Raw genomic sequence first — 27,543 nt, 5'->3', positions numbered from 1 at the left:
GGCAGCAGAGAACTGGAAGGAAAGGCAGCCAAAGAAGGAATTGGCTTTGGGGGTGGCCAGTGAAATATACCTGCTGGGGCGTGTGCTACGGTGGGTGCTGCTATGGTGATCAGTGAGCTGAGATTAGGCAGGGCTTTACCTAGCAAAGACTTACAGTGCCTTTCAGTTTTTGATTTGTTAAAAAAGTTTGAAATATCTAATAAATGTCGTTCCACTTCATGATTGTGTCCCACTTGTTGTTGATTCTTCACAAAAAAATACAGTTTTATATCTTTATGTTTGAAGCCTGAAATGTGGCAAAAGGTCGCAAAGTTCAAGGGGGCCGAATACTTTCGCAAGGCACTGTATAGATGACCTGGAGCCAGTGGGTTTGGCAACAAATATGAAGCGAGGGCCAGCCAGCGAGAGCATACAGGTCGCAGTGGTGGTTAGTATATGGGGCTTTGGTGACAAAACGGATGGCACTGTGATAGACTGCATCCAATTTGCTGAGTAGAGTGTTGGAGGCTATTTTGTAATTGACATCGCCGAAGTCAAGGATCGGTAGGATAGTCAGTTTTACGAGAGTATGTTTGGCAGCATGAGTAAAGGATGCTTTGTTGTGAAATAGGATGCCGATTCTAGACTTAATTTTGGATTGGAGATGTTTAATATGAGTCTGGAAGGAGAGTTTACAGTCTAACCAGACACCTTGGTATTTGTAGTTGTCCACATATTCTAAGTCAGGCAGGTGTGGGCAGCGATTGGTTGAAGAGCATGCATTTAGTTTTACTTGCATTTAAGAGCAGTTGGAGGCCACGGAAGGAGAGTTGTATGGCATTGAAGCTGGTCTGGAGGTTAGTTAACACAGTGTCCAGAGAAGGGCCAGAGGTATACAGAATGGTGTCGTCTGCATAGAGATGGATCAGAGAATCACCAGCAGCAAGAGCAACATCGAGCCGGCCTGAGAATTGTACCCTGTGGCAGCCCCATAGAGACTGCCAGAGGTCCGGACAACAGGCCCCCCGATTTGACACGGCAGTCCGACCGCAGATAGACCCTACTCAGTCAAATTGCCAGGGTTAGAAGTTCCAAGCCTGTTCTAGTCATTCTATTTCTATTTGTGATGCTGCTGCTTCATTCCAGGGGGAGTTGCCTAGGCAACCCAAGACTCATTTTCCTGTTTCAGCGAGGAGGAACAATTTCATCATCTTGAAACGAGTCCATGTTACGACAGAAACGTACTCAAACGGACGAATGCCCGGCCCTCCAGTCTTCAGTCAGCCCTTTGTTCTATACACACACAGCAAAAATGTTTTTTACAGTTAATCTTATTTTCATGACGGTCTACACCATAACCGTCGGTTACAAGGTTATATGGTTATGCCAACCCTAGCACCAACACCAGCTGATACAACTAGAGGTTATGGTAGAGGACTGGGTGGAACCAGATGGGAGGTGTGACTGCTGTGTTTGCATGGAGAGAAATAAAGTAGCCTAACTGTGTGGTCTAATTTATAATGTTATGTTATGGACAGCACCTCACATATTTTAAGTATCAAAAAATTCAAATTCAAAATGAATCTACACTTACATGTAAATGGTCATATCATTATAATTATATTATATCATTATATGTTTACAGTACAGGAAGGAGGATCCACGGATAAAAGGCATGGTAATTGTGAACCCTAAACTCAACATGAGTAGCAGGAAACCAGGGATGTGTACAGTACAAAGCCCCTGCTGTTCATTATGTTGATGTCTTCAACAAAGGAAAAATATATGACCAAAATGCTGCACTACAGAGTGCTGTACGGAGATATGGACACAATTAATTAATGGTGTGTTTGCGTGTGTGTGTGTGACTTACCGTGGTCTCATCTTCATGCAGGACCTGGTCATACCCACTCAGTGCCACACAGAAGATAATGGCTGTCACGTCCTCAAAGCAGTGGATCCATTTCTTCCTCTCCGACCTCTGACCTCCCACATCAAAGAGCCTACAGAACACACACCATACGTTACACACTCACAGAAAAACACATTTTTATTTACAATACTAGGCCTACCCCAGCCAAACCCGGACAACATTGGGCGCCACCCTATGGGACTCCCAATCGTGGCCAGATGTGATACAGCCCTGATTCGAACCAGGGACTGCAGTGACACCTCTTGCATTGAGATGCAGTGCCTTAGACCGCTGCACCACTTAGGAGAACAATTTTGAGCCCCTCCCTACATCTGAAGAAACTTGTGGTTTCAAAGTGTTTGCAGTCACAGAAGGTGACTACTTATTTTCTTTGCATTATTTGAGGTCTACAACACTACATATTTTTAGTTATATATGACCAGTTGTCATTTTCTGCAAATAAATGCTCTAAAAGACAATATTGTTATTTGGAATTTGGGAGAAATGTTGTCAGTAGTTCAAGGAATAAAACAAATTTTTAAATTTGACCCAAACACATACCTATAAATAGTAAAACCAGATAAACTAATCATTTTGCAGTGGTCTCTTAATGTTTTCCAGAGCTGTATATACACTATTTAAGGTCAGGACAACCTCGAGCTGCTGGGGTAACTGGAAAAAGTCCTGGACCACTAAACTAAAACAGTCTTCAGTACCGGAACATTATGTTAGCGTTAGTAAAAAGCCTGTCAGAGAGACAGTCTTAGGATCAGGAATGAATGGAACACTACAACCCGACAGCCCTGCAGCCTCTCTCTGCACACCACTGATTTAAACATATTATATTAACACCTTATTTTCATCCTGTCTTTTATGTTCTCAATCAGCTGACTAAGTGAGGTGAAGGAGATGAACAAAGAGCTGCTTTGTGCTAGCACTTAGTAGGCAGTCAGGCAGGCCACTGTGAGGAACAGAGGAAAAATACAAGCTCTCTGTTTTGCGACAGACATGTTTTTATAGTAACATGATCGTGTTACACCAAGCTAAACAAGGTAAATTGCAGATTTAAATATATATATATATATATTTTTACATATACCACTTTTTTTTAAATTGTGCACCAGATAATACTGAATGATTTAAACTTGAATGTATGTCTCCAGATTTGGCAGTTCTAGAGTAATTAACTAGAGCATAGAATTAAAATGTAGATTCAGTCACAGCTTCTTTTCTCCCAGCGCACTGTACTGATCCAGGTGCTCATTTATTTATAAAAAATAAAATTTTAATTTCCATGGTACAATAATGGAAAAACCTATTAACCTAGGGTAGAATCCATGAATGTACAGTTGAAGTCAGAAGTTTACATACACCTTAGCCAAATACATTTAAACTCAGTTATTCACAATTCCTGACATTTAATCCTAGTAAAAATTATCTGTCTTAGATAGGTTAGGATCACCACTTTATTTTAAGAATGTGAAATGTCAGAATAATAGTAGAGAGAATGATTTATTTCAGCTGTTATTTCTTTCATCACATTCCCAGTGGGTCAGAAGTTTACATACACTCACTTAAATTGTTTAACTTGGGTCAAACATTTAGGGTAGCCTTCCACAAGCTTCCCACAGTAAGTTGTGTGAATTTTGGCCCATTCGTTGTGTGTAATGGAGTCAGGTTTGTAGGCTTCCTTGTTCGAACATGCTTTGTCAGTTCTGCCCACACAGTTTCTATAGGATTGAGGTCAGGGCTTTGTGATGGCCACGCAAATACCTTGACTTTGTTGTCTTTAAGCCATTTTGCCACAACTTTGGAAGTATGCTTGGGGTCATTGTCCATTTGGAAGACCCATTTGTGACCAAGCTTTAACTTCCTGACTGATGTCTTGAGATGTTGCTTCAATATATCCACATCATTTTCCATCTACATCATTTTCCTTCTTCATGAAGCCATCTATTTTGTGAAGTGCACCAGTCCCTCCTGCAGCAAAGCATCCCCACAACATGCTGCTGCCACCCCCGTGCTTCACGGTTGCGATGGTGTTCTTAGGCTTGCAAGCCTCCCCCTTTTTCCTCCAAACATAACGATGGTCATTATGGCCAAACAGTTCTATTTTTGTTTCATCAGATCAGAGGACATTTCTCCAAAAAGAAAGATCTTTGTCCCCATGTGCAGTTGCAAACCGTAGTCTAGCTTTTTTTGTGGCGGTTTTGGAGCATTGGCTTCTTCCTTGCTGAGAGGCCTTTCAGGTTACGTCGACTCGTTTTACTGTGGATATAGATACTTTTGTACTTGTTTCCTCTAGCATCTTCACAAGGTCCTTTGCTGTTGTTCTGGGATTGATTTGCACTTTTTGCACCAAAGTACGTTCATCTCTAGAAGACAACACGTCTCCTTCCTGAGCGGTATGATGGCTGCGTGGTTCCATGGTGTTTATACTTGCGTACTACTGTTTGTACAGATGAAGGTGGTACCTTCAGTCGTTTGGAAATTGCTCCCAAGGATGAAGCAGACTTGTGGAGGTCTACAATTATTTTTCTGAGTTCTTGGCTGATTTACAATGGGGCAAAAAAGTATTTAGTCAGACACCAATTGTGCAAGTTCTCCCACTTTAAAAGATGAGAGGCCTGTAATTTTCATCATAGGTACACTTCAACTCTTAAAGAAGAAGTTACAGGTCTGTGAGAGCCAGAAATCTTGCTTGTTTGTAGGTGACCAAATACTTATTTTCCACCATAATTTGCAAATAAATTCATTAAAAATCCTACAATGTGATTTTCTGGATTTTTTTTCTCATTTTGTCTGTCATAGTTGAAGTGTACCTATGATGAAAATTACAGGCCTCTCTCATCTTTTTAAGTGGGAGAACTTGCACATTTGGTGGCTTACTAAATACTTTTTTGCCCCATTGTAAATCAGCCAAGAACTCAGAAAAATAATTGTAGACCTCCACAAGTCTGCTTCATCCTTGGGAGCAATTTCCAAACGACTGAAGGTACCACCTTCATCTGTACAAACAGTAGTACGCAAGTATAAACATATAAACGAATGCCAGAGAGGGGGAGTGGCTCCAGCCACAGGACACTGGCCAAAGGGACGGTCCAGAAGGACCAGGAGGGGACCGGCCGATTCTGCTGAGGTGCGGGAACCAGTCGAGCTGGGTGAGGCGTGGGAACCAGTCGACCCGGCTGAGGCACTGGAACCAGTCGAGCCGGCTGAGGCGCAGGAACCAGTCGAGCTGGCTGAGGCGCGGAAACCAGTTGAGCCGGCTGAGGTGCGGGAACCAGTCGAGCCGGGTGAGGCGTGGGAACCAGTCGACCCGGCTGAGGCGCTGGAACCAGTCGAACCGGCTGAGGTGCAGGAACCAGTCGAGCCGGCTGAGGCGCAGGAACCAGTCGAGCCGGCTGGGGTGCGGAAACCAGTCGAGCCGGCTGGGGCGCGGAAACCAGTCGAGCCGGCTGAGGCGCGGGAACCAGTCGAGCCGGCTGAGGCGCGGGAACCAGTCGACCCGGCTGAGGCACTGGAACCAGTCGAGCTGGCTGGGGCGCGGAAACAAGTTGAGCCGGCTGAGGTGCGGAAACCAGTTGAGCCGGCTGACTGGTTCAAACAGTTGAGTTGGCTGAGGCGCGGGAACCAGTCGAGCCGGGTGAGGCGCGGGAACCAGTCGAGCCGGGTGAGGCGCGGGAACCAGTCGAGCCGGGTGAGGCGCGGGAACCTGTTGAGCCGGGTGAGGCGCGGGAACCAGTCGAGCCGGCTGAGGCGCGGGAACCAGTCGAGGCGGCTGAGGTGTGGGAGCCTGACGAGGCGGCTGAGACGTCGGAGCCTGACGAGCCAACCAAGGCTTGAGAACCTGTCGAGCCAGCTGAGGAATGGAATCCTGACGAGCTAGCTGAGGCATCCCCGGTAGCTTTGGCAATGGAAGCCTGACGAGCCAACCGAAGCTTGTGAACCTGTCGACCAGAGGCTGGTGTTTTATGGGTACTATTTAATGAAGCTGCCAGTTGAGGACTTGTGAGGCATCTATTTCTCAAACTAGACACTCTAATGTACTTGTCCTCTTGCTCATTTGTGCACCGGGGCTTCTCCCTCCTCTTTCTATTATGGTTAGTTCCAGTTTGCGCTGTTCTGTGAAGGGAGTAGTACAAAGCGTTGTACGAGATCTTCAGTTTCTTGGAAATTTCTCGCATGGAATAGCTTTCCTTTCTCAGAACATGAATAGACTGATGAGTTTCAGAAGAAAGTTCTTTGTGTTCTAGCCATTTTGAGCCTGTAATCGAACCCACAAGTGCTGATGCTCCAGATACTCAGCTAGTCTAAAGAAGGACAGTTTTATTGCTTCTTTAATCAGGACAACAGTTTCAGCTGTGCTAACATAATTGCAAAATTATTTTCTAGTAGTTTACAACATAAACCATGTCTACGCTGTATTTATTTTCAATTTTATGTTATTTTAATGGACAAAAAATAATAATTTATTTAAAAAAAAAGGACATTTCTAAGTGACCCAAACTTTTGAACGGTAGTGTATATATTTTTTTCTTTGCTAAGAAAACATGGGTGGCCAAATAAATCCCCCATGGGCCACCAGTTGGGGAAACCTGCAGAAGAAGGATATTTGAGAAGGAAGAGGAGCACTGTGCTAGTGTCTCACCTGAAGTGCAGGTTCTTGAAGACAAAGTGAGTTTCTACGATGCCAGTGGTCTTGACTCGGGTTCTGAGAATGTCCTGCTCTGTGGGCTGGTAGTCAGGAGCACCGATCCGGTCTAAACTGTCTAGGTAGCTGGAGAGAGAGATAGAGATGCCAGTTAGGATCAATGCATTGGACTCTGTTTTCAACCCTATGCTCTGTGGACTGAGACAGGGGGTCTGAACTCTGTTCTTCTGGGGCCGCAAGTGCACAATGGTTTCATTCACCACAGAATTGAATTAATTTACTTAAATCATCGATTGGAGAAGGAGTAGTCGGCCCTGCTCCCCTGCGCCTGGATGAGGGACTGACAAAAAGCTTATAGCCTAATGACAACCTGGCATTGGAATCTGAAGCGCTGGAGCAGTGCACTACAGTTACGAGGGCCATCGTGGACATTTTGGATAGGAAATGTCGAAGACTATGCTACATTTGAGCTATGGGCCCACATCAGCTAGAATAGCTCTGGATAAGAGTGTCTGCTAAATGACTTAAATGTAAATGTAGCTGGGATTGCTTAGGACTGGGTGCAAACCTGCTGCTCCACATGCAGGAGAGGTAACAATCAAGAGAGGGAAAATAGACAATGATGACATCCATCTTGCTAGGGGTCAACAAAACATTACAGTAAGTACCTCATGATGTTTCTCACACAAACGCACGCACACGGAGACACAAACATTTTCTATTTTCATTTTCTAATCACATAGGGATAATAACAAAACAATAACAATTCACAGAGTGCCTCACGTTGTTCCTCTCGCAAACACACACACACACTCACTCACTCACTCACTCAAATAGAAACATATTCTCTCCCGCCATCTGTGTTTATGTGTAATGGTGTCATTCACTGATCTGAGTCCAGTTGAGAGCCGTGGGGCTTCGCTTGGCAGCTGCAGTATTCAGCAGCAGTGTGTGAACATTCCAACCTGGCCACAGCCTGGTGACACAACCAACTGAGGGGGGCATTTACACTGCATGAAACGCAACCATAAGCTGCATGGAACCACCGTGCAGTATGTTGCTGAATGGTTTTGAATGTATGTACACGTGAAATAAGTGATAAATGAGTGATAAATGATTAACAAGTCGATGTCCAGCGGTAGATGTGCTGCATCCGTTGCCAAGCTCTCAGTTCGGGTGGCAGGGTGCCAAGCACTAATGCAGCTCATTAACAGTAGTGCCTAAATACCTGGGCTGTGTCCACACTGTCTGCCTGTCTGTCCAGAGAGGATGACGCAGAGAGAAAAATAGGAAGAGGCCGAGGTCGGGGAGATAGAGGAAGAGCATTGGGGGAGACCTGTGATGTAACTGCTGGAGCTAGAATGAGATATGACATCTGTACAAAGTGTGTCCATAACTCACACTGACATGGTCATTTTAACCCAGATGAAACCACTCCAGAGAGTGGATTCACCCTGCCATGCCATTACAGGCCAGCCAATCTGCTCAGAGAGATGTAGTAAACCTCAATGTCTCCATGGGGCGACAATAAGACAACTGGGGTTGTAGTCATTACTGCCGATGAATGTTTCATTCTGGCCAAATCATCCACATAGGGCTGGACGATATGGTCAAAATATCACATCACTGTATTTGACGGTATTTTACGTTTTTTAATAATAAAAGTTCTAAATGTGCTTCATGAGTAGTGCATGACCCTAGGGTGTCAACACATACATTCTAAGTGATTTCAATGGGTCTTTCTCCATTCTGATTGTTATATAGTGTTCAATTCAACCCCACAAATATTTCAGCATTTTCAATTCCTGCATTTCCTGCACTCATTTGAGATAATTTCTACTCTGCCACGTGGGGTGGCATGATATCTGCAAATAATCTAGGCCTTATTTTTAACCAAATGTTGACTTGCGATTTAGAGCAAAACACTTGGGTGAACTGTTGGAATCATGGAAATATAATGATTATTTTAATTCTATAGTTAGAATATAATAGTGAGCACTTTGAATACAGTATTGTTTAACATGACAACAAATTAAAATGCCAGGGAAGAGTTATTGTGACAGAGTAGGAACCAAAGTATTGATAAGTGTTTCCTAGGGGATCCTATAATCTTTGGCTACATTGAATGTTTACTCTTAGCTTCTTCATGTAGCTAACATATTCTTGCTTTGTGTATTCCTCTTTGATTTAGAAGATACTGTTGCACCAACAACATGCTGATTTAAGCCAACCCCATCACTGGTATCATCAGGCTGTATAGCTAATTACGTTTGCTCTGACATTTATTAGCTAGCTAGCGAATAGCATTAGCATTAGGGGCTAACAGGATGTAGGCCCAACTTGCTAAGAAAATACAAACTAGCTGTTTGCAGATGTTGCTAAGAAACACAAACAAATAGTCAATTTATATTAAGAAGCAACGTAAAAACAACATCGTTGTCATCAACATTGTTGCATGTGCTGCATTGACCATGCAGATTGAACTCAATTGTTTTGTGGTCGAAGAACAACAAATGTGCTTCTTGAGGGGGCGGGGCTAGGTCTGTGTGAAAAGTGGCATGGAGAGAGATTAGGAACATTTTACATCTGGCTAGAAATGATTAAGGAAATAATTTCTCAACAGAGAACAATGTCCTCATGTATGCTACTTATATCCCCCCAATAGAATCCCCATACTTTAACAATGACAGCTTCTCCCTCCTAGAGGGGGAGAGCAAAAATGTCCAAGCTCAGGGACATGTACTAGTCTGTGGCGAACTAAATGCCAGAACTGGACAAGAACCCGACACCCTCAGCACACAGTGGGACAAACTACCTGGAGGTGAGAGCATTCCCTCCCACATATGCCCCTCTAGACAGAACTACTACAACATAACCAACAAAAACGGGTCACAACTTCTGCAGATCTGTCAGACGCTGGGTATGTACATAGTCAATGGTAGGCTTCGAGGGGACTCTTATGGTAGGTACACCTATAGCGCATCTCTTGGCAGTAGTACTGTTGACTAATTTATCACTGACCTCAACCCAGAGTCTCTTAGAGCGTTCACAGTCAGTCCACTAACACCCCGATCAGATTACAGCAAAAACACACTCTACTTGAACAGAGCCACGCTCAATCACGAGGGATCAAAGCCAAAGGAACTGAATAATATTAAGAAATGTGATAGATGGAAGGAAAATAGGGTGGAAATCTACCAAAAAACAATTAGGCAACAACAAATTAAATTCCTTCTAGACAATTTCCTAGACAAAAGGTTTCACTGTAATAGTGAAGGTGTAAACTTGGCAGTAGAAAACCTAAATAGTATTTGACCTCTCAGCTTCCCTATCAAATAAAAAAAATCAAGCAGACAACCGATGAAAATGAACAACACTGACAAATGGTTTGATGAAGAATGCATAAACCTAAGAAAGAAATTGAGAAACCTATCCTACCAAAAACATAGAGACCCAGAAAACCTGAGCTTACACCTTCACTATGGTGAATCACTAAAACAATACAGAAATACATTATGGAAAAAGATGAACAGCACGTGAGAAATCAATTCACTTCTGGTCAAATTGGAAAACTCGAAACAAACAACAACACAAATAGTTATCAAAAACGGAGATGTATGGATAATCCACTTATCTAATCTTTTTGGCTCAATAACAAAGCACAAATAGTAAAAACATATACAGTGGGGCAAAAAACGTATTTAGTCAGCCACCAAAAAAAATTGAAAATAAGTATTGGGTCAATAACAAAAGTTTATCTCAATACTTTGTTATATACCCTTTGTTGGCAATGACAGAGGTCAAACGTTTTCTGTAAGTCTTCACAAGGTTTTCACACACTGTTGCTGGTATTTTGGCCCATTCCTCCATGCAGATCTCCTCTAGAGCATTAATGTTTTGGGGCTGTTGCTGGGCAACACGGACTTTCAACTCCCGCCAAAGATTTTCTATGGGGTTGAGATCTGGAGACTGGCTAGGCCACTCCAGGACCTTGAAATGCTTCTTACGAAGCCACTCCTTCGTTGCCCGGGCGGTGTGTTTGGGATCATTGTCATGCTGAAAGACCCAGCCACGTTTCATCTTCAATGCCCTTGATGATGGAAGGAGGTTTTCACTCAAAATCTCACAATACATGGCCCCATTCATTCTTTCCTTTACACGGATCAGTCGTCCTGGTCCCTTTGCAGAAAAACAGCCCCAAAGCATGATGTTTCCACCCCCATGCTTCACAGTAGGTATGGTGTTCCTTGGATGCAACTCAGCATTCTTTGTCCTCCAAACACGACGAGTTGAGTTTTTACCAAAAAGTTATATTTTGGTTTCATCTGACCATATGACATTCTCCCAATCTTCTTCTGGATCATCCAAATGCTCTCTAGCAAACTTCAGACGGGCCTGGACATGTACTGGCTTAAGCAGGGGGACACGTCTGGCACTGCAGGATTTGAGTCCCTGGCGGCATAGTGTGTTACTGATGGTAGGCTTTGTTACTTTGGTCCCAGCTCTCTGCAGGTCATTCACTAGGTCCCCCCGTGTGGTTCTGGGATTTTTGCTCACCGTTCTTGTGATCATTTTGACCCCACGGGGTGAGATCTTGCGTGGAGCCCCAGATCGAGGGAGATTATCAGTGGTCTTGTATGTCTTCCATTTCCTAATAATTGCTCCCACAGTTGATTTCTTCAAACCAAGCTGCTTACCTATTGCAGATTCAGTCTTCCCAGCCTGGTGCAGGTCTACAATTTTGCTCTTTGGTCATGGCCATAGTGGAGTTTGGAGTGTGCCTGTTTGAGGTAGTGGACAGGTGTCTTTTATATTGATAACAAGTTCAAACAGGTGCCATTATAATACAGGTAACAAGTGGAGGACAGAAGAGCCTCTTAAAGAAGAAGTTACAGGTCTGTGAGAGCCAGAAATCTTGCTTGTTTGTAGGTGACCAAATATTTATTTTCCACCATAATTTGTAAATAAATTCATTAAAAATCCTACAATGTGATTTTCTGGATTTTTTTTCTCATTTTGTCTTTCATAGTTGAAGTGTACTACCTATGATGAAAATTACAGGCCTCTCTCATATTTTTAAGTGGGAGAACTTGCACAATTGGTGGCTGACTAAATACTTTTTTGCCCCACTGTACATGATCAAATACAAATCTTAGAATCAACTATTAAATACTACCAGAACACACTGGATTCTCCAATTACATTGAATGAACTACAAGACAAAATACAAACCCTCCAACCCATAAAGGTCTGTGGGGTTGATGGTATCCTAAATTAAATGGTAAAATATACAGAACACAAATTCCAATTGGCTATACTTAAACTCTTTAACATCATCCTCAACTCTTGCATCTTCCCCAATATTTGGAACCAAGGACTGATCACCCCAATCCACAAAAGTGGAGACAAATTTGACCTAGTTGGTATGTTGAATGTTACGTTCCTTTTGATGGCATAGAAGGCGAACCTTGCCTTGTCTCTCAGATCGTTCACAGCTTTGTGGAAGTCACCTGTGGCGCTGATGTTTAGGCCGAGGTATGTATCGTTTTTTGTGTGCTATAGGGCAACGGTGTCTAGATGTAATTTTTTTGTGGTCCTGGTAACTGGACCTTTTTTGGAACACCATTATTTTTGTCAGGTTCCAGGTCTGACAGAATCTGTATAGAAGGTCGAGGTGCTGCTGTAGCTCCTCCTTGGTTGGGGACAGAAGCACCAGATCATCAGTAGACATTTGACTTTAGATTCTAGTTGGGTGAGACCGGTTGCTGCAGACTGTTCTAGTGCCATCGCCAATTCGTTGATATGTTGAAGAGGGTGGGGCTTAAGCTGCATCCCTGTTTCACCTCCCCGCCCTGTGGAAAGAAATTTGTATAGCAGACCCTCAAGCCAAATTGAATCAAAAGCTTTTTTGAAATCAATACAGTATGAGAAGACTTTGCCTTTATTTTGGTTTGTTTATTTTTCAATTAGGTTGTGCAGGGTGAATACGTGGTCTGTCGTACGGTAATTTGGTAAAAAGCCAATTTGACATTTGCTCAGTACATTGTTTTGGCTGTGGAAATGTACGGGTCTACTGTTAATGATAATGCAGAGGATTTTCCCAAGGTTGCTGTTGACACATATCCCCGATAGTTATTTGAGAAACAGATGCTTCACAAATCAAATGAAATTTATTTATATAGCCCTTCGTACATCAGCTGATATCTCAAAGTGCTGTACAGAAACCCAGCCTAAAACCCCAAACAGCAAGCAATGCAGGTGTAGAAGCACTGTGGCTAGGAAAAACTCCCTAGAAAGGCCAAAACCTAGGAAGAAACCTAGAGAGGAACCAGGCTATGTGGGGTGGCCAGTCCTCTTCTGGCTGTGCCAGGTGGAGATTATAACAGAACATGGCCAAGATGTTAAAATGTTCATAAATGACCAGCATGGTCCAATAATAATAAGGCAGAACAGTTGAAACTGGAGCAGCAGCACGGCCAGGTGGACTGGGGACAGCAAGTCCTCAACTGGCAGCGTCATTAAATAGTACCCACAGAACACCAGTCTCAACGTCAACAGTGAAGAGGTGACTCCGGGATGCTGGCCTTCTAGGCAGAGTTGCAAAGAAAAAGCCATATCTCAGACTGGTCAATAAAAATAAAATATTAAGATGGGCAAAATAACACAGACACTGGACAGAGGAACTCTGCCTAGAAGGCTAGCATCCCGGAGTTGCCTCTTCACTGTTGACGTTGAAACTGGTGTTTTGCGGGTACTATTTAATGAAACTGCAGGTTGAGGACATCTGAGGTGTCTGTTTCTCAAGCTAGACACTCTAATGTACTTGTCCTCTTGCTCAGTTGTGCACCGGGGCCTCCCACTCCTCTTTCTATTATGGTTAGGGCCAGTTTGCGCTGTTCTGTGAAGGGAGTAGTACATAGCGTTGTATGAGATCTTCAGTTTCTTGGCAATTTCTCATGTGGGATAGCTTTCATTTCTCAGAACAAAAATAGACTGAAACGTTTCAGAAGAAAGTTATTTGTTTCTGGCCATTTGGAGCATGTAATCGAACCCACAAATGATGCTTTTTTTATTTATTTTTTATTGCACCTTTATTTAACCAGGTAGGCTAGTTGAGAACAAGTTCTCATTTGCAACTGCGACCTGGCCAAGATAAAGCATAGCAGTGTGAACAGACAACAACACAGAGTTACACATGGAGTAAACGATAAACAATAAACAAATCAAATAACATAGTAGAAAAAAAATAATCTATATACATTGTGTGCAAAAGGCATGAGGAGGTAGGCAATAAATAGGCCATAGGAGTGAATAATTACAATTTATCCGATTAACGCTGGAGTGATAAATGATCAGAGGAACATGTGCAGGTAGAGATACTGGTGTGCAAAAGAGCAGAAAAGTAAATTAAATAAAAACAGTATGGGGATGAGGTAGGTAAATTGGGTGGGCTATATACCGATGGACTATGTACAGATGCAGCGATCGGTTAGCTGCTCAGATAGCAGATGTTTAAAGTTGTTGAGGGAGATAAAAGTCTCAAACTTCAAAGATTTTTGCAATTCGTTCCAGTCGCAAGCAGCAGAGAACTGGAAGGAAAGGCGGCCAAATTAGGTTTTTGCTTTAGGGATGATCAGTGAGATACACCTGCTGGAGCGTGTGCTACGGGTGGGTGTTGCCATCGTGACCAGTGAACTGAGATAAGGCGGAGCTTTACCTAGCATAGACTTGTAGATGACCTGGAGCCAGTGGGTCTGGCGACGAATATGTAGCGAGGGCCAGCCGACTAGAGCATACAGGTCGCAGTGGTGGGTGGTATAAGGTGCTTTAGTAACAAAACGGATGGCACTGTGATAAACTGCATCCAGTTTGCTGAGTAGATGTCACACCCTGACCATAGTTTACTTTGTATGTTTCTATGTTTTGGTTGGTCAGGGTGTGATCTGAGTGGGCATTCTATGTTGGATGTCTTGTTAGTCTATTTCTATGTCTGGCCTGATATGGTTCTCAATCAGAGGCAGGTGTTAGTCATTGTCTCTGATTGGGAACCATATTTAGGTAGACTGGGTTTCACTGTGTGTTTGTGGGTGATTGTTCCTGTCTCTGTGTTTATTGTCACCAGATAGGCTGTATAGGTTTTCACGTTCCGTTTGTTGTTTTTGTATTGTTCGTTTTTTCTTTATATTAAACATGTCTCAAGAATACCACGCTGCATTTTGGTTCTCCTTCACCACACGAGAATCGTTACAGTAGAGTATTGGAAGCTATTTTGTAGATGACATCGCCGAAGTCGAGGATCGGTGGGATAGTCAGTTTTACTACGGTAAGTTTGGCGGCGTGAGTGAAGGAGGCTTTGTTGCGAAATAGAAAGCCGACTCGAGATTTGATTTTGGATTGGAGATGTTTGATATGAGTCTGGAAGGAGAGTTTGCAGTCTAGCCAGACAACTAGGTACTTATAGCTGTTCACATATTCTAGGTCGGAACCATCCAGGGTGGTGATGGTAGTCGGGCGTGCGGGTGCAGGCAGCGAACGGTTGAAAAGCATGCATTTGGTTTTTACTAGCGTTTAAAAGCAGTTGGAGGCCACGGAAGGAGTGTTGTATGGCATTGAAGTTATGGCGTTGAGGTTAGATAGCACAGTGTCCAAGGAAGGGCCAGAAGTATACAGAATGGTGTCGTCTGCGTAGAGGTGGATCAGGGAATCGCCCACAGCAAGAGCAACATCATTGATATATACAGAGAAAATAGTCGGCCCGAGAATTGAACCCTGTGGTACCCCCATAGAGACTGCCAGAGGACCGGACAATATGCCCTCCGATTTGACACACTGAACTCTGTCTGCAAAGTAGTTAGTGAACCAGGCAAGGCAGTCATTAGAAAAACCGAGACTACTGAGTCTGCCGATAAGAATACGGTGATTGACAGAGTCGAAAGCCTTGGCCAGGTCGATGAAGACAGCTGCACAGTACTGTCTTTTATCGATGATATCGTTTAGTACCTTGAGCGTGGCTGAGGTGCACCCGTGACCGGCTCGGAAACCGGATTGCACAGCGGAGAAGGTACGGTGGGATTTGAGATCTGTTTGTTGACTTGGCTTTCGAAGACCTTAGATAGGCAGGGCAGGATGGATATAGGTCTGTAACAGTTTGGGTCTAGAGCAGACATGGGCAAACTACGGCCCGCGGGCCACATACGGCCCGTTAGGCTTTTTAATCCGGCCCGCCGAACTTGTCCAAATTATAGTAAAAACCTCCTTTTTTCCCCTTTCCCTGCAATGCCCACGTTTCCCCAATAGATGGCGCACTCAAAACACAGACCGTTGTTGGAGTGGCGCGTATTTATCTTTTTTTTCTTTAATTTTCACTTCGTTTCACGTCACCATTAAGCCCTTCTGTGAAAATGAGCGGACCAAAGAGAAGGAAAGTGGACAGCGAATGCCGAGTGTTTAATAAGGAGTGGACAACAAAATACTTCTTCACTGAAGTCCGATCAACGGCTGTATGTCTGATATGCCAAGAAGCTGTTGCGGTTTTCAAAGAGTACAATATCAGCCGTCACTTTGCCACGAAGCATGCAAACTATGCTAGCAAGCAGTCAACACAAGAACGGGCGGCTACTGCTCAGAGGTTGGCAGCTAATTTACAGAGTCAACAGAACTTTTTCACCGACAAACTGCAATTCAAGAGTCAAGTACCAAGGCAAGTTATTTGCTGGCATTCAAATTAGCAAAGGCTAGCAAGCCTTTCTCCGAAGGCGAGTTTTTGAAAGAGTGCATGGTAGAGACAGCAGGTCTCTTGTGTCCGGAGAGCAAAGCCAAGTTTGAAAAAATCAGTTTAGCACGCAGTTTAGCACGCATGCTGGTGTTGTTTGGCTCGACCTACGTGTGTGAGCAGACGTTTAGCGTCATGAAAATCAACAAAGCCCATCACAGATCCAAGTTAACTGACCAACACCTCAGATCTGTCCTGAGAATTGCCACAACAAAACTAACTCCAGACTTTGATGCACTGGCAAAAAAGGAGACCAACAACACTGTTCCCACTGAAATGGTGAGTTTTTCTGCTGTGTTATGAAAAAATGCATATGGAAAGTTTGGAAGTGCGTCTTTTAATTAAGAGCAATGCGCATTTACGCACAGCAGCGGTACAGTAGCTTAATTAACACGCCGCACATCGCTCTTAATTTAAATTTAAATTTTCAGCTGATATTTAATACAGCCTATGTCTGTGTGCTTGGCAACGATACACGTGTACTGTTTGCGCGTGAAGGCGAGGGCGTCCGTGGCGAGTTTGTAGAGCGCGGGTCAGGACAATCCATCCATGATTTTGCGCAGTTTAACACAAGTAGATATTATTGAGCTTGAGTATTTCGTTGTGTAATAATATGTTTTGAATGTTAAAAGTGATTCCATTTTTCAATAAATGTTGATTTTTTAAACTTTGCACCTTCGATTGAAACTTATTAAAAACAGACGCAATCTTGATAAATCACAGTGCGTATGTTATTTTAATCTATTTACATTTCCTCCTCCCAGTATCTCCGAAATAGTATGTAAATGCCATATCTTGCATATTCCTTGAGACAAATTTATTAACTGATATTTTTCACATTTGAAAGACAGTTAATAAATTGGGTTGTAGTGTTCTTACTGTGCTATGAGGTTTGCACACACTACATTTAATGCTTTAGTATATCTGGCCCAAACACTCCCTCCAAATGCTCCTGGCCCGGCCCCTCTGTCAAATTTTAGAACCCATTGTGGCCCGCGAGTCAAAAAGTTTGCCCACCTCTGGTCTAGAGTGTCACCCAGGCTGGTAATAGGGGTTGGGACAATGGCGGCGGACAGTTTCAGAAATAGAGGGTCCAGATTGTCAAGCCCAGGTGATCTGTATGGGTCCAGGTTTTGCAGCTCTTTCAGAACATCTGCTATCTGGATTTGGGTAAAAGAGAAGCTGGGGAGGCTTGGGCGAGTAGCTGCGGGGGGTGGAGCGGAGCTGTTGGCCCGAGGTTGGAGTAGCCAGGAGGAAGGCATGGCCAGCCGTTGAGAAATGCTTGTTGAAGGTTTCGATTATCACAGATTTATCGGTGGTGACCATGTTACCTAGCCTCAGTGCAGTGGGCAGCTGGGAGGAGGTGCTCTTGTTCTCCATGGCCTTTACAGTGTCCCAGAACTTTTTGGAGTTAGAGCTACAGGATGCAAATTTCTGCTTGAAAAAGCTGACTGTGTGTATTGGGTTCCTGACTTCCCTGAACAGTTGCTTATTGCGGGGACTATTCGATGCTATTGCAGTCCGCCACAAGACTGATGCTCCAGATACTAAACGAGTCTCAAGAAGGCCAGTTGTATTGCCTCTTTAATCAGGACAACAGTTCTCAGCTGTGCTAACATAATTGCAAAAGAGTTTCTAATGATCAATTAGCCTTTTAAAATTAGCCTTTTACACAACGTGCCATTGGAACACAGGAGTGATGGTTGCTGATAATGGGCCTCTGTACGCCTATGTAGATATTCCATTAAAAAATCCAGCTACAATAGTAATTTAAAACATTAACAATGCCTAGACTGTATTTCTGATCTATTTTATTTTATTTTAATGTACCCCAAAAAATTCTAAGTGACCCCAAAATTCTGAACTGTAGTGTATGTTTCCCATGTCAATAAAGCCCCTTAAATTGAATTGAGAGCGGAGAGAGATGACCCAAGTAGCAGAATAAACTATAAAAACGGACGTTACACACCGCGTATCACATTTAACAAACTAAACATTCAAATACCGGTATAGAAGGTAAAGTAAAAACCCAAACCTTTCCGTGCATCAATACTGGTATATAGTAAAATACAGTATCCGCCCAGCCCTACATCCACATCATATTCACACAGCAATATTATTTACACAATATATGAACCAGCACAAACAAAAAGATAATTTCCCCTCTGGAAGTTCAACTTGTAACCCCAAATCCAATAAACATGATGAGAATATAGGTTACAGCCTCCTGTGCCTCCTTGAATTTACTGTTTCATTATTCCAAGGTAGCACACTTTCCTCTCCAACCTCTCTGTATTTCTCCTTTCTGTCCATCACTGATATGTTCTCTCCTTTTCTGTTTTCCTCTCCCAGTTGACCATTCCTCTTATCTGTATCTGCCTTGTCTTTCTCCCCCATTGGGATGTATTGTTTAACCTCAAATAGGAGCTGCCAATGCAAATTTCAGCCGGCTGTAAGAGGGGGATTTCCATAAAGGACTGTAAGTGGTCTGTTGCAGTCTACTCTCATACAGTGTCATAGTCTCAATACCAGCTACAGCAAGTGCTCTATGAAATTAAGTGTGAATCTCTGTTTACTTTGGAACAGAAAGGGCACAATCCAATGAGGAATAAGCAGCAAAAAGTGTGTCTATTTCTCTGCCATGACACAATTGACATTTTCTATCCAACTGGATATCAGTGTGCTCTTCAATTAAATACTATCTCTCCAGTGTTTTCCAGCCAAACCTCCCTTGAAATATCTACTGGAGTTCATGAAACCAACATCCATATTTTCCACCAGTAACTGATATCATGAATAAAATCCCAAGGGAAGTCTTGGGGATTTGAGGTCTGGTATTTTATGTAGTATGTCACAAAAATGTAGTTGCTCTGTGGCTCTGCAACCCAGTGGTGTTCTATAGAAATTAAGTTCTGTGTTGTTAGGATTAGGCTGGGTCATCTGGGGTCTGTTCAAGTGGTGTAGAGGTGGAGTGCAGAGGGAAGGGGGCTCTCTCTTTGGTATGGGGGCCTCATATCTGTCCCTCACTACTTTGGCTCCCTGCCAGTAACATCCTCCCCCTCCCACACACCATCCCCCCTCTTCCCTCACTCTCCTCCCTCCTCTCCTACCCCTCCTCTTCATAATCCAGTTTGAGTGCTCTGCCTGGCAACACTTCTCAGCAACAAGCCTGCTGTCGGCTGCTTCCCTTACATAGCAGATAATTAATGTTGCAGGTTAGGATAATTAGGTTAAGGTTAGGAAAAGGGTTATGGTTAGCTAAAATGCAAAAAAATCAACTTTTGACATCAATTTGACGTGACTCACAGACAGCGGGTAGAAATGAGGAAGATCAGAAAGTAGAGGACTTTAAGAGAAGAACAAAGAGAACAGAGATAATTAAGTGTCCTGTGTCTTCGTATCCAAGATAATTGTGTAGTTTAGAGTGTGTAGACTTAGAGTGATTATCTTAATTTACCGAGGTTAGCTAGCCAGCTATTTGTCGTCCTTAACGTAGGAGCTACTGCTAGCTAGCTAGCCAACAGCTAGCCAACGTCTACCGAATAGAACTTCAACAACCCGGTCTACATTCCGCTTCGCTCCACAGGTAGTATCACATATTCATTTCACTTCATTACAGCACAACGGTTTGATTTGTTTGATCGTAGCTAGCTAGCTACATAGCCGTCTTTGTATCATAGACAACTGTGTAGTCTAGAGCGATTTTCTAGGTTAGCTAGCCAGCTATTGTCGTTCTTTTAACGTAACGTAATCAACACTGCTAGCTAGCCAGCTAGCCCCCGAATAGCAGCACTGTAGAAACTATTCACTCAACGGAACGACTTGATTAGTGTAGTGTCAACAACGCAGCCACTGCCAGCTAGCCTACAAAGTCAACAACGCAGCCACTGCCAGCTAGCCTACTCCAGCAGTACTGTATCATTTCAATCATTTTAGTCAATAAGATTCTTGCTACGTAAACTAAACTTTCTGAACATTCGAGACGTGTAGTCCACTTGTCATTCCAATCTCCTTTGCATTAGCGTAGCCTCTTCTGTAGCCTGTCAACTATGTGTCTATCTATCCCTGTTCTCTCCTCTCTGCACAGACCATACAAACGCTCCACACCGCGTGGCCGCGGCCACCCTAATCTGGTGGTCCCAGCGCGCACGACCCACGTGGAGTTCCAGGTCTCCGGTAGCCTCTGGAACTGCCGATCTGCTCAGTTCATCTCAGCCTATGCCTCCCTCCAGTCCCTCGACTTCTTGGCACTGACGGAAACATGGATCACCACAGATAACACTGCTACTCCTACTGCTCTCTCTTCGTCCGCCCACGTGTTCTCGCACACCCCGAGAGCTTCTAGTCAGCGGGGTGGTGGCACCGGGATCCTCATCTCTCCCAAGTGGTCATTCTCTCTTTCTCCCCTTACCCATCTGTCTATCGCCTCCTTTGAATTCCATGCTGTCACAGTTACCAGCCCTTTCAAGCTTAACATCCTTATCATTTATCGCCCTCCAGGTTCCCTCGGAGAGTTCATCAATGAGCTTGATGCCTTGATAAGCTCCTTTCCTGAGGACGGCTCACCTCTCACAGTCCTGGGCGACTTTAACCTCCCCACGTCTACCTTTGACTCATTCCCCTCTGCCTCCTTCTTTCCACTCCTCTCCTCTTTTGACCTCACCCTCTCACCTTCCCCCCCTACTCACAAGGCAGGCAATACGCTTGACCTCATCTTTACTAGATGCTGTTCTTCCACTAACCTCATTGCAACTCCCCTCCAAGTCTCCGACCACTACCTTGTATCCTTTTCCCTCTCGCTCTCATCCAACACTTCCCACACTGCCCCTACTCGGATGGTATCGCGCCGTCCCAACCTTCGCTCTCTCTCCCCCCGCTACTCTCTCCTCTTCCATCCTATCATCTCTTCCCTCTGCTCAAACCTTCTCCAACCTATCTCCTGATTCTGCCTCCTCAACCCTCCTCTCTTCCCTTTCTGCATCCTTTGACTCTCTATGTCCCCTATCCTCCAGGCCGGCTCGGTCCTCCCCTCCCGCTCCGTGGCTCGATGACTCATTGCGAGCTCACAGAACAGGGCTCCGGGCAGCCGAGCGGAAATGGAAGAAAACTCGCCTCCCTGCGGACCTGGCATCCTTTCACTCCCTCCTCTCTACATTTTCCTCCTCTGTCTCTGCTGCTAAAGCCACTTTCTACCACTCTAAATTCCAAGCATCTGCCTCTAACCCTAGGAAGCTCTTTGCCACCTTCTCCTCCCTCCTGAATCCTCCTCCCCCTCCCCCCTCCTCCCTCTCTGCAGATGACTTCGTCAACCATTTTGAAAAGAAGGTCGACGACATCCGATCCTCGTTTGCTAAGTCAAACGACACCGCTGGTTCTGCTCACACTGCCCTACCCTGTGCTCTGACCTCTTTCTCCCCTCTCTCTCCAGATGAAATCTCGCTTCTTGTGACGGCCGGCCGCCCAACAACCTGCCCGCTTGACCCTATCCCCTCCTCTCTTCTCCAGACCATTTCCGGAGACCTTCTCCCTTACCTCACCTCGCTCATCAACTCATCCCTGACCGCTGGCTACGTCCCTTCCGTCTTCAAGAGAGCGAGAGTTGCACCCCTTCTGAAAAAAACACTCGATCCCTCCGATGTCAACAACTACAGACCAGTATCCCTTCTTTCTTTTCTCTCAAACTCTTGAACGTGCCGTCCTTGGCCAGCTCTCCCGCTATCTCTCTCAGAATGACCTTCTTGATCCAAATCAGTCAGGTTTCAAGACTAGTCATTCAACTGAGACTGCTCTTCTCTGTATCACGGAGGCGCTCCGCACTGCTAAAGCTAACTCTCTCTCCTCTGCTCTCATCCTTCTAGACCTATCGGCTGCCTTCGATACTGTGAACCATCAGATCCTCCTCTCCACCCTCTCCGAGTTGGGCATCTCCGGCGCGGCCCACGCTTGGATTGCGTCCTACCTGACAGGTCGCTCCTACCAGGTGGCGTGGCGAGAATCTGTCTCCTCACCACGCGCTCTCACCACTGGTGTCCCCCAGGGCTCTGTTCTAGGCCCTCTCCTATTCTCGCTATACACCAAGTCACTTGGCTCTGTCATAACTTCACATGGTCTCTCCTATCATTGCTATGCAGACGACACACAATTAATCTTCTCCTTTCCCCTTCTGATGACCAGGTGGCGAATCGCATCTCTGCATGTCTGGCAGACATATCAGTGTGGATGACGGATCACCACCTCAAGCTGAACCTCGGCAAGACGGAGCTGCTCTTCCTCCCGGGAAGGACTGCCCATTCCATGATCTCGCCATCACGGTTGACAACTCCATTGTGTCCTCCTCCCAGAGCGCTAAGAACCTTGGCGTGATCCTGGACAACACCCTGTCGTTCTCAACTAACATCAAGGCGGTGGCCCGTTCCTGTAGGTTCATGCTCTACAACATCCGCAGAGTACGACCCTGCCTCACACAGGAAGCGGCGCAGGTCCTAATCCAGGCACTTGTCATCTCCCGTCTGGATTACTGCAACTCGCTGTTGGCTGGGCTCCCTGCCTGTGCCATTAAACCCCTACAACTCATCCAGAACGCCGCAGCCCGTCTGGTGTTCAACCTTCCCAAGTTCTCTCACATCACCCCGCTCCTCCGCTCTCTCCACTGGCTTCCAGTTGAAGCTCGCATCCGCTACAAGACCATGGTGCTTGCCTACGGAGCTGTGAGGGGAACGGCACCGCAGTACCTCCAGGCTCTGATCAGGCCCTACACCCAAACAAGGGCACTGCGTTCATCCACCTCTGGCCTGCTCGCCTCCCTACCACTGAGGAAGTACAGTTCCCGCTCAGCCCAGTCAAAACTGCTCGCTGCTCTGGCCCCCCAATGGTGGAACAAACTCCCTCACGACGCCAGGACAGCGGAGTCAATCACCACCTTCCGGAGACACCTGAAACCCCACCTCTTTAAGGAATACCTAGGATAGGATAAAGTAATCCTTCTCCCCCCCCCTTAAATGATTTAGATGCACTATTGTAAAGTGGCTGTTCCACTGGATGTCATAAGGTGAATTCACCAATTTGTAAGTCGCTCTGGATAAGAGCGTCTGCCAAATGACTTAAATGTAAATGGTAGGGCTGGGGGTGGGGGTGAGCCACACATGGTTACAACTTATCTGATGGGTACCTCTGGTAAAGTTCAACTTTGCCTCTGGTAAAGTTGAAAGTTGATGTGGTAAAACACAGGACTGCTTCAGTGAAGCTGATGGGTGGTAAGCTCTGTAGCACAAAATGGCTGCCCTGCATGATTTTGTTGGGAGCTATGATATGCTTGTTCATGGGTATTCTTTCAGTATCAGCTGATTGTTTTAGTTGATAAGATGAACACTGTATTATTAACTGGGAATCTTCAAATGGGTTATTTTGGTCCTTTGGGGGAGAAAACACACTACCATTTAAATAGCATTCTAATGAATATGCACATTGTGAATAAATGGGTCACAAATGAAGGGCATCCAGGTGCCCGTACATCACTGAGGACATATTCAGAGCCATTCAGAGAGAGAGACAGAGAAGAGACGACTGTCATGTGGGCTACCTTCAGACATATGCTGCCAATGACTGGAACGAACTACAAAAATCCCTGAAACTGGAAACACTTATCTCCCTCACTAGCTTTAAGCACCAACTGTCAGAGCAGCTCACAGATTACTGCACCTGTATATAGCCCACCTATATTTTAGCCCAAACAACTACCTCTTTCCCTACCGTATTTAATTTTATTTATTTATTTTGCTCCTTTGCACCCCATTAATTTTATTTCTACTTTGCACATTCTTCCAGTGAAAATCTACCATTCCAGTGTTTTACTTGCTATATTGTATTTACTTTGCCACCATGGCCTTTTTTTGCCTTTACCTCCCTTATCTCACCTCATTTGCTCACATCGTATATAGACGTGTTTATACTGTATTATTGACTGTATGTTTGTTTTACTCCATGTGTAACTCTGTGTCGTTGTATGTGTCGAACTGCTTTGCTTTATCTTGGCCAGGTCGCAATTGTAAATGAGAACTTGTTCTCAACTTGCCTACCTGGTTAAATAAAGGTGAAATAAAAAAATTAAAAAAAATATACAACTCAATGAGTTATACAACGTTTTCATAAAGCAGACTGGGATAAAACAACCCAATCTAATCTGTATGATAACATAATCATGCCAGACATTGGCATATCAAAGTTTACATGGTGTGTCTTGAGTTCCATGTAAATGTGAAATAAATGTGTTTCATAAACATATTGTTGATTGAAGGAAAATGGAATGCAATACTATGAGCTTAAGCCACCCACCTCCTTTGAGAAGCTGAGCCACTCGCCACAATCATTGTCTCTCTCTCCTGCTCCGGTGTCACGGTGTATCGCTGGAGCTCTCCATACTAGTCCTCATGATGACTTACTGAACCACCACACTCACAAAGACAGCTGCCTTTAAATGTCTGATGTTTTGCACTTAATCAATGCAGCATTCATTGATGATTCAGATTGGGTTAGCTGGGATGGGAAAGGGGGATACCTAATCAGTTGTACAACTGAAAACATTCAACTGAAATGTGTCTTCCACATTTAACCCTCTGAATCAGAGAGGTGTGGGGGGCTGCCTTAATCAACATCCACGTCGCGGCGCCCGGGGAACAGTGACTCACAGACAGCACTGCCTTGCTCAGGGGTAGAACAACAGATTTTTACCTTGTCAGCTTGGGGATTCAATCCAGCAACCTTTCAGTTACTGACCCAAACCAATGCTCCTACCCACCAGGCTACCTGCCGTCCCAGGATAGGGTGGATGAGACGATGGACACACCTGGTGGTTGTTCTCTCTCTGCCATTTTGAGAGCTCACTAAAGTGTCATGAGAGAGAGTACCACAGGCTCCTAAATAAACTACATAATAGCTGATAGCTGATGCTAAATTCTCTCTAGGTCTTTCTCTCTCTCTCTTTCTTTCTCTCTCATTTTGAGAGTTCACTGAAGTGTCATGAGACGCATAATATCTCTCTGACTGACACACAAACACACACTGTTTAAGAAAATCCCAAATGACTTTAATTCAAGCTCTCAAGATCTCCCTCCAAAACCTACATGATTGTGTGTATGTGCACATATAAATACAAAATAAGTGTTTGATACCAATTCATATTTGCTGAATATGACTACATGGACATAAATGAATGGAGTGAGTGGATGATGTTTATGTATGTGTGATCCACAAACAGGAGCATCGTTTGAACAGAGTAATGAGAGTTGTATTGATCCTGCAGCACCCGGCCCTCCTGTAGGTGCCTCCTGTAAGGGGCGGTAGAGGTAGAGCAGTACTCACTATTGGGCAGAGTCATTGAGCTGGTATTCTCGGGCGCGGCTGAAGCACTCCTGGATGCCGGAGTCGGACCACAGGTGGATCATAGCCCCCAGGAGCTCAGGAGAGTATGGCTCGGTGTCCTCCATACGACTCACCACGTCACACACCAGCTTAGCATCAGCCTGAGGAGGGAGAGCAACAACAGGTACATTACAGCACCTACAGTACAACCTATACACACAAGCCTGTAGAGAGGAAAAGGCAAAGCACTCACATTAAGTATTCATACCACAGAATAAAACCAGAGAGGTATTTCCTGTGCAGAGATAAAAAATACAAAATTACAGTGTAAATAGAAAATAGATACAGTTGAAGTCGGAAGTTTACATACACCTTAGCCAAATACATTTAAACTCAGTTTTTCACAATTCCTGACATTTAATCCTAGTAAAAATTCACCGTCTTAAGTCAGTTAGGATCACCACTTTATTTTAAGATTGTGAAATGTCAGAATAATAGTAGAGAGAATTATTTATTTCAGCTTTTATTTCTTTCATCACATTCCCAGTGGATCAGAAGTTTACATACACTCAATTATTATTTCGTAGCATTGCCTTTAAATTGTTTAACTTGGGTCAAACGTTTCGGGTAGCCTTCCACAAGCTTCCCACAATAAGTTGGGTGAATTTTGGCCCATTCTTGACAGAGCTGGTGTAACTGAGTCAGGTTTGTAGGTTCCCTTGCTCACACAAGCTTTTTCAGTTCTACCCACACCTTTTCTATAGGATTGAGGTCAGGGCTTTGTGATGGCCACTCCAATACGTTGACTTTGTTGTCATTAAGCCATTTTGCCACACCCTTGGAAGTATGCTTGGGGTCATTGTACATTTGGAAGACCCATTTGCAACCAAGCTGATGTTTTGAGATGTTGCTTCAATATATCCACATAATTTTCCTCCCTCATGATGCAATCTATTTTGTGAAGTGCACCAGTCCCTCCTGCAGCAAAGCACCCCCACAACATGATGCTGCCACCCCTGTGCTTCATGGTTGGGATAGTGTTCTTCGGCTTGCAAGCCTCCCCCTTTTTCTTCCTAACATAACGATTGTCATTATGGCCAAACAGTTCTATGTTTGTTTCATCAGACCAGAGGATATTTCTCAGATAAGTACAATATTTGTCCCCATGTGCAGTTGCAAACCGTAGTCTGGCTTTTTTTATGTCGGTTTTGGAGCAGTGGCTTCTTCCTTGCTGAGTAGCCTTTCAGGTCATGTAAATATAGGACTGTTTTACTGTGGACATAGATACTTTTGTACCTGTTTCCTCCAGCACCTTCCCAAGGTCCTTTGCTGTTGTTCTGGGATTGATTTTCGCACCAAAGTACGTTCTTCTCCAGGAGACAGAACATGTCTCCTTCCTGAGAGGTATAATGGCTGCGTGGTCCCATGGTGTTTATACTTGTGTACTATTATTTGTACAGATGAAGGTGGCACCTTCAGGCGTTTGGAAATTGCTCCCAAGGATGAACCAGACTTGTGGAGGTCTACACCTTATTTTCTGAGGTCTTGGCTGATTTATTTAGATCTTCCCATGATGTCAAGCAAAGAGGCACTGAGTTTGAAGGTAGGCCTTGAAATATATCCACAGGTACACCTCCAATTGACCTAAATAATGTCAATTAGCTTATCAGGAGCTTCTAAAGCCATGACATAATTTTCTGGAATTTTCCAAGCTGTTTAAAGGCACAGTCAATTTAGCGTACGTAAACTTCTGACCCACTGGAATTGTGATACAGTGCATTATAAGTGAAATAATCTGTCTGTAAACAATTGTTGGAATCACTTGTGTCACGCACAAAGTAGATGTCCTAACCAACTTGCTAAAACTAT

At 44.3% G+C, this 27,543-nt stretch overlaps 1 protein-coding gene across 2 annotated transcripts in view; it reads right to left on the bottom strand.

The window, feature by feature from the left end:
• The window catches only part of LOC135524435 (guanine nucleotide-binding protein G(o) subunit alpha-like), a 171,303-nt gene that overhangs the window by 14,663 nt on the left and 129,097 nt on the right, over positions 1 to 27,543 (bottom strand). For both annotated transcript variants that reach the window (XM_064951963.1, XM_064951962.1), the window contains exons 4-6: positions 25,675 to 25,835; positions 6,543 to 6,671; positions 1,853 to 1,982 (exon numbers count right to left, since the gene is read on the bottom strand). In XM_064951963.1, the coding sequence (XP_064808035.1) occupies positions 1,853 to 1,982; positions 6,543 to 6,671; positions 25,675 to 25,835 (420 nt within the window). The remainder of the gene's footprint in view (positions 1 to 1,852; positions 1,983 to 6,542; positions 6,672 to 25,674; positions 25,836 to 27,543) is intronic.

This window comes from Oncorhynchus masou, chromosome 31 (assembly GCF_036934945.1).
Source record: "Oncorhynchus masou masou isolate Uvic2021 chromosome 31, UVic_Omas_1.1, whole genome shotgun sequence".
Taxonomy (NCBI): Eukaryota; Metazoa; Chordata; class Actinopteri; order Salmoniformes; family Salmonidae; genus Oncorhynchus; species Oncorhynchus masou.
This window is presented reverse-complemented; position numbering and strand designations above follow the sequence as displayed.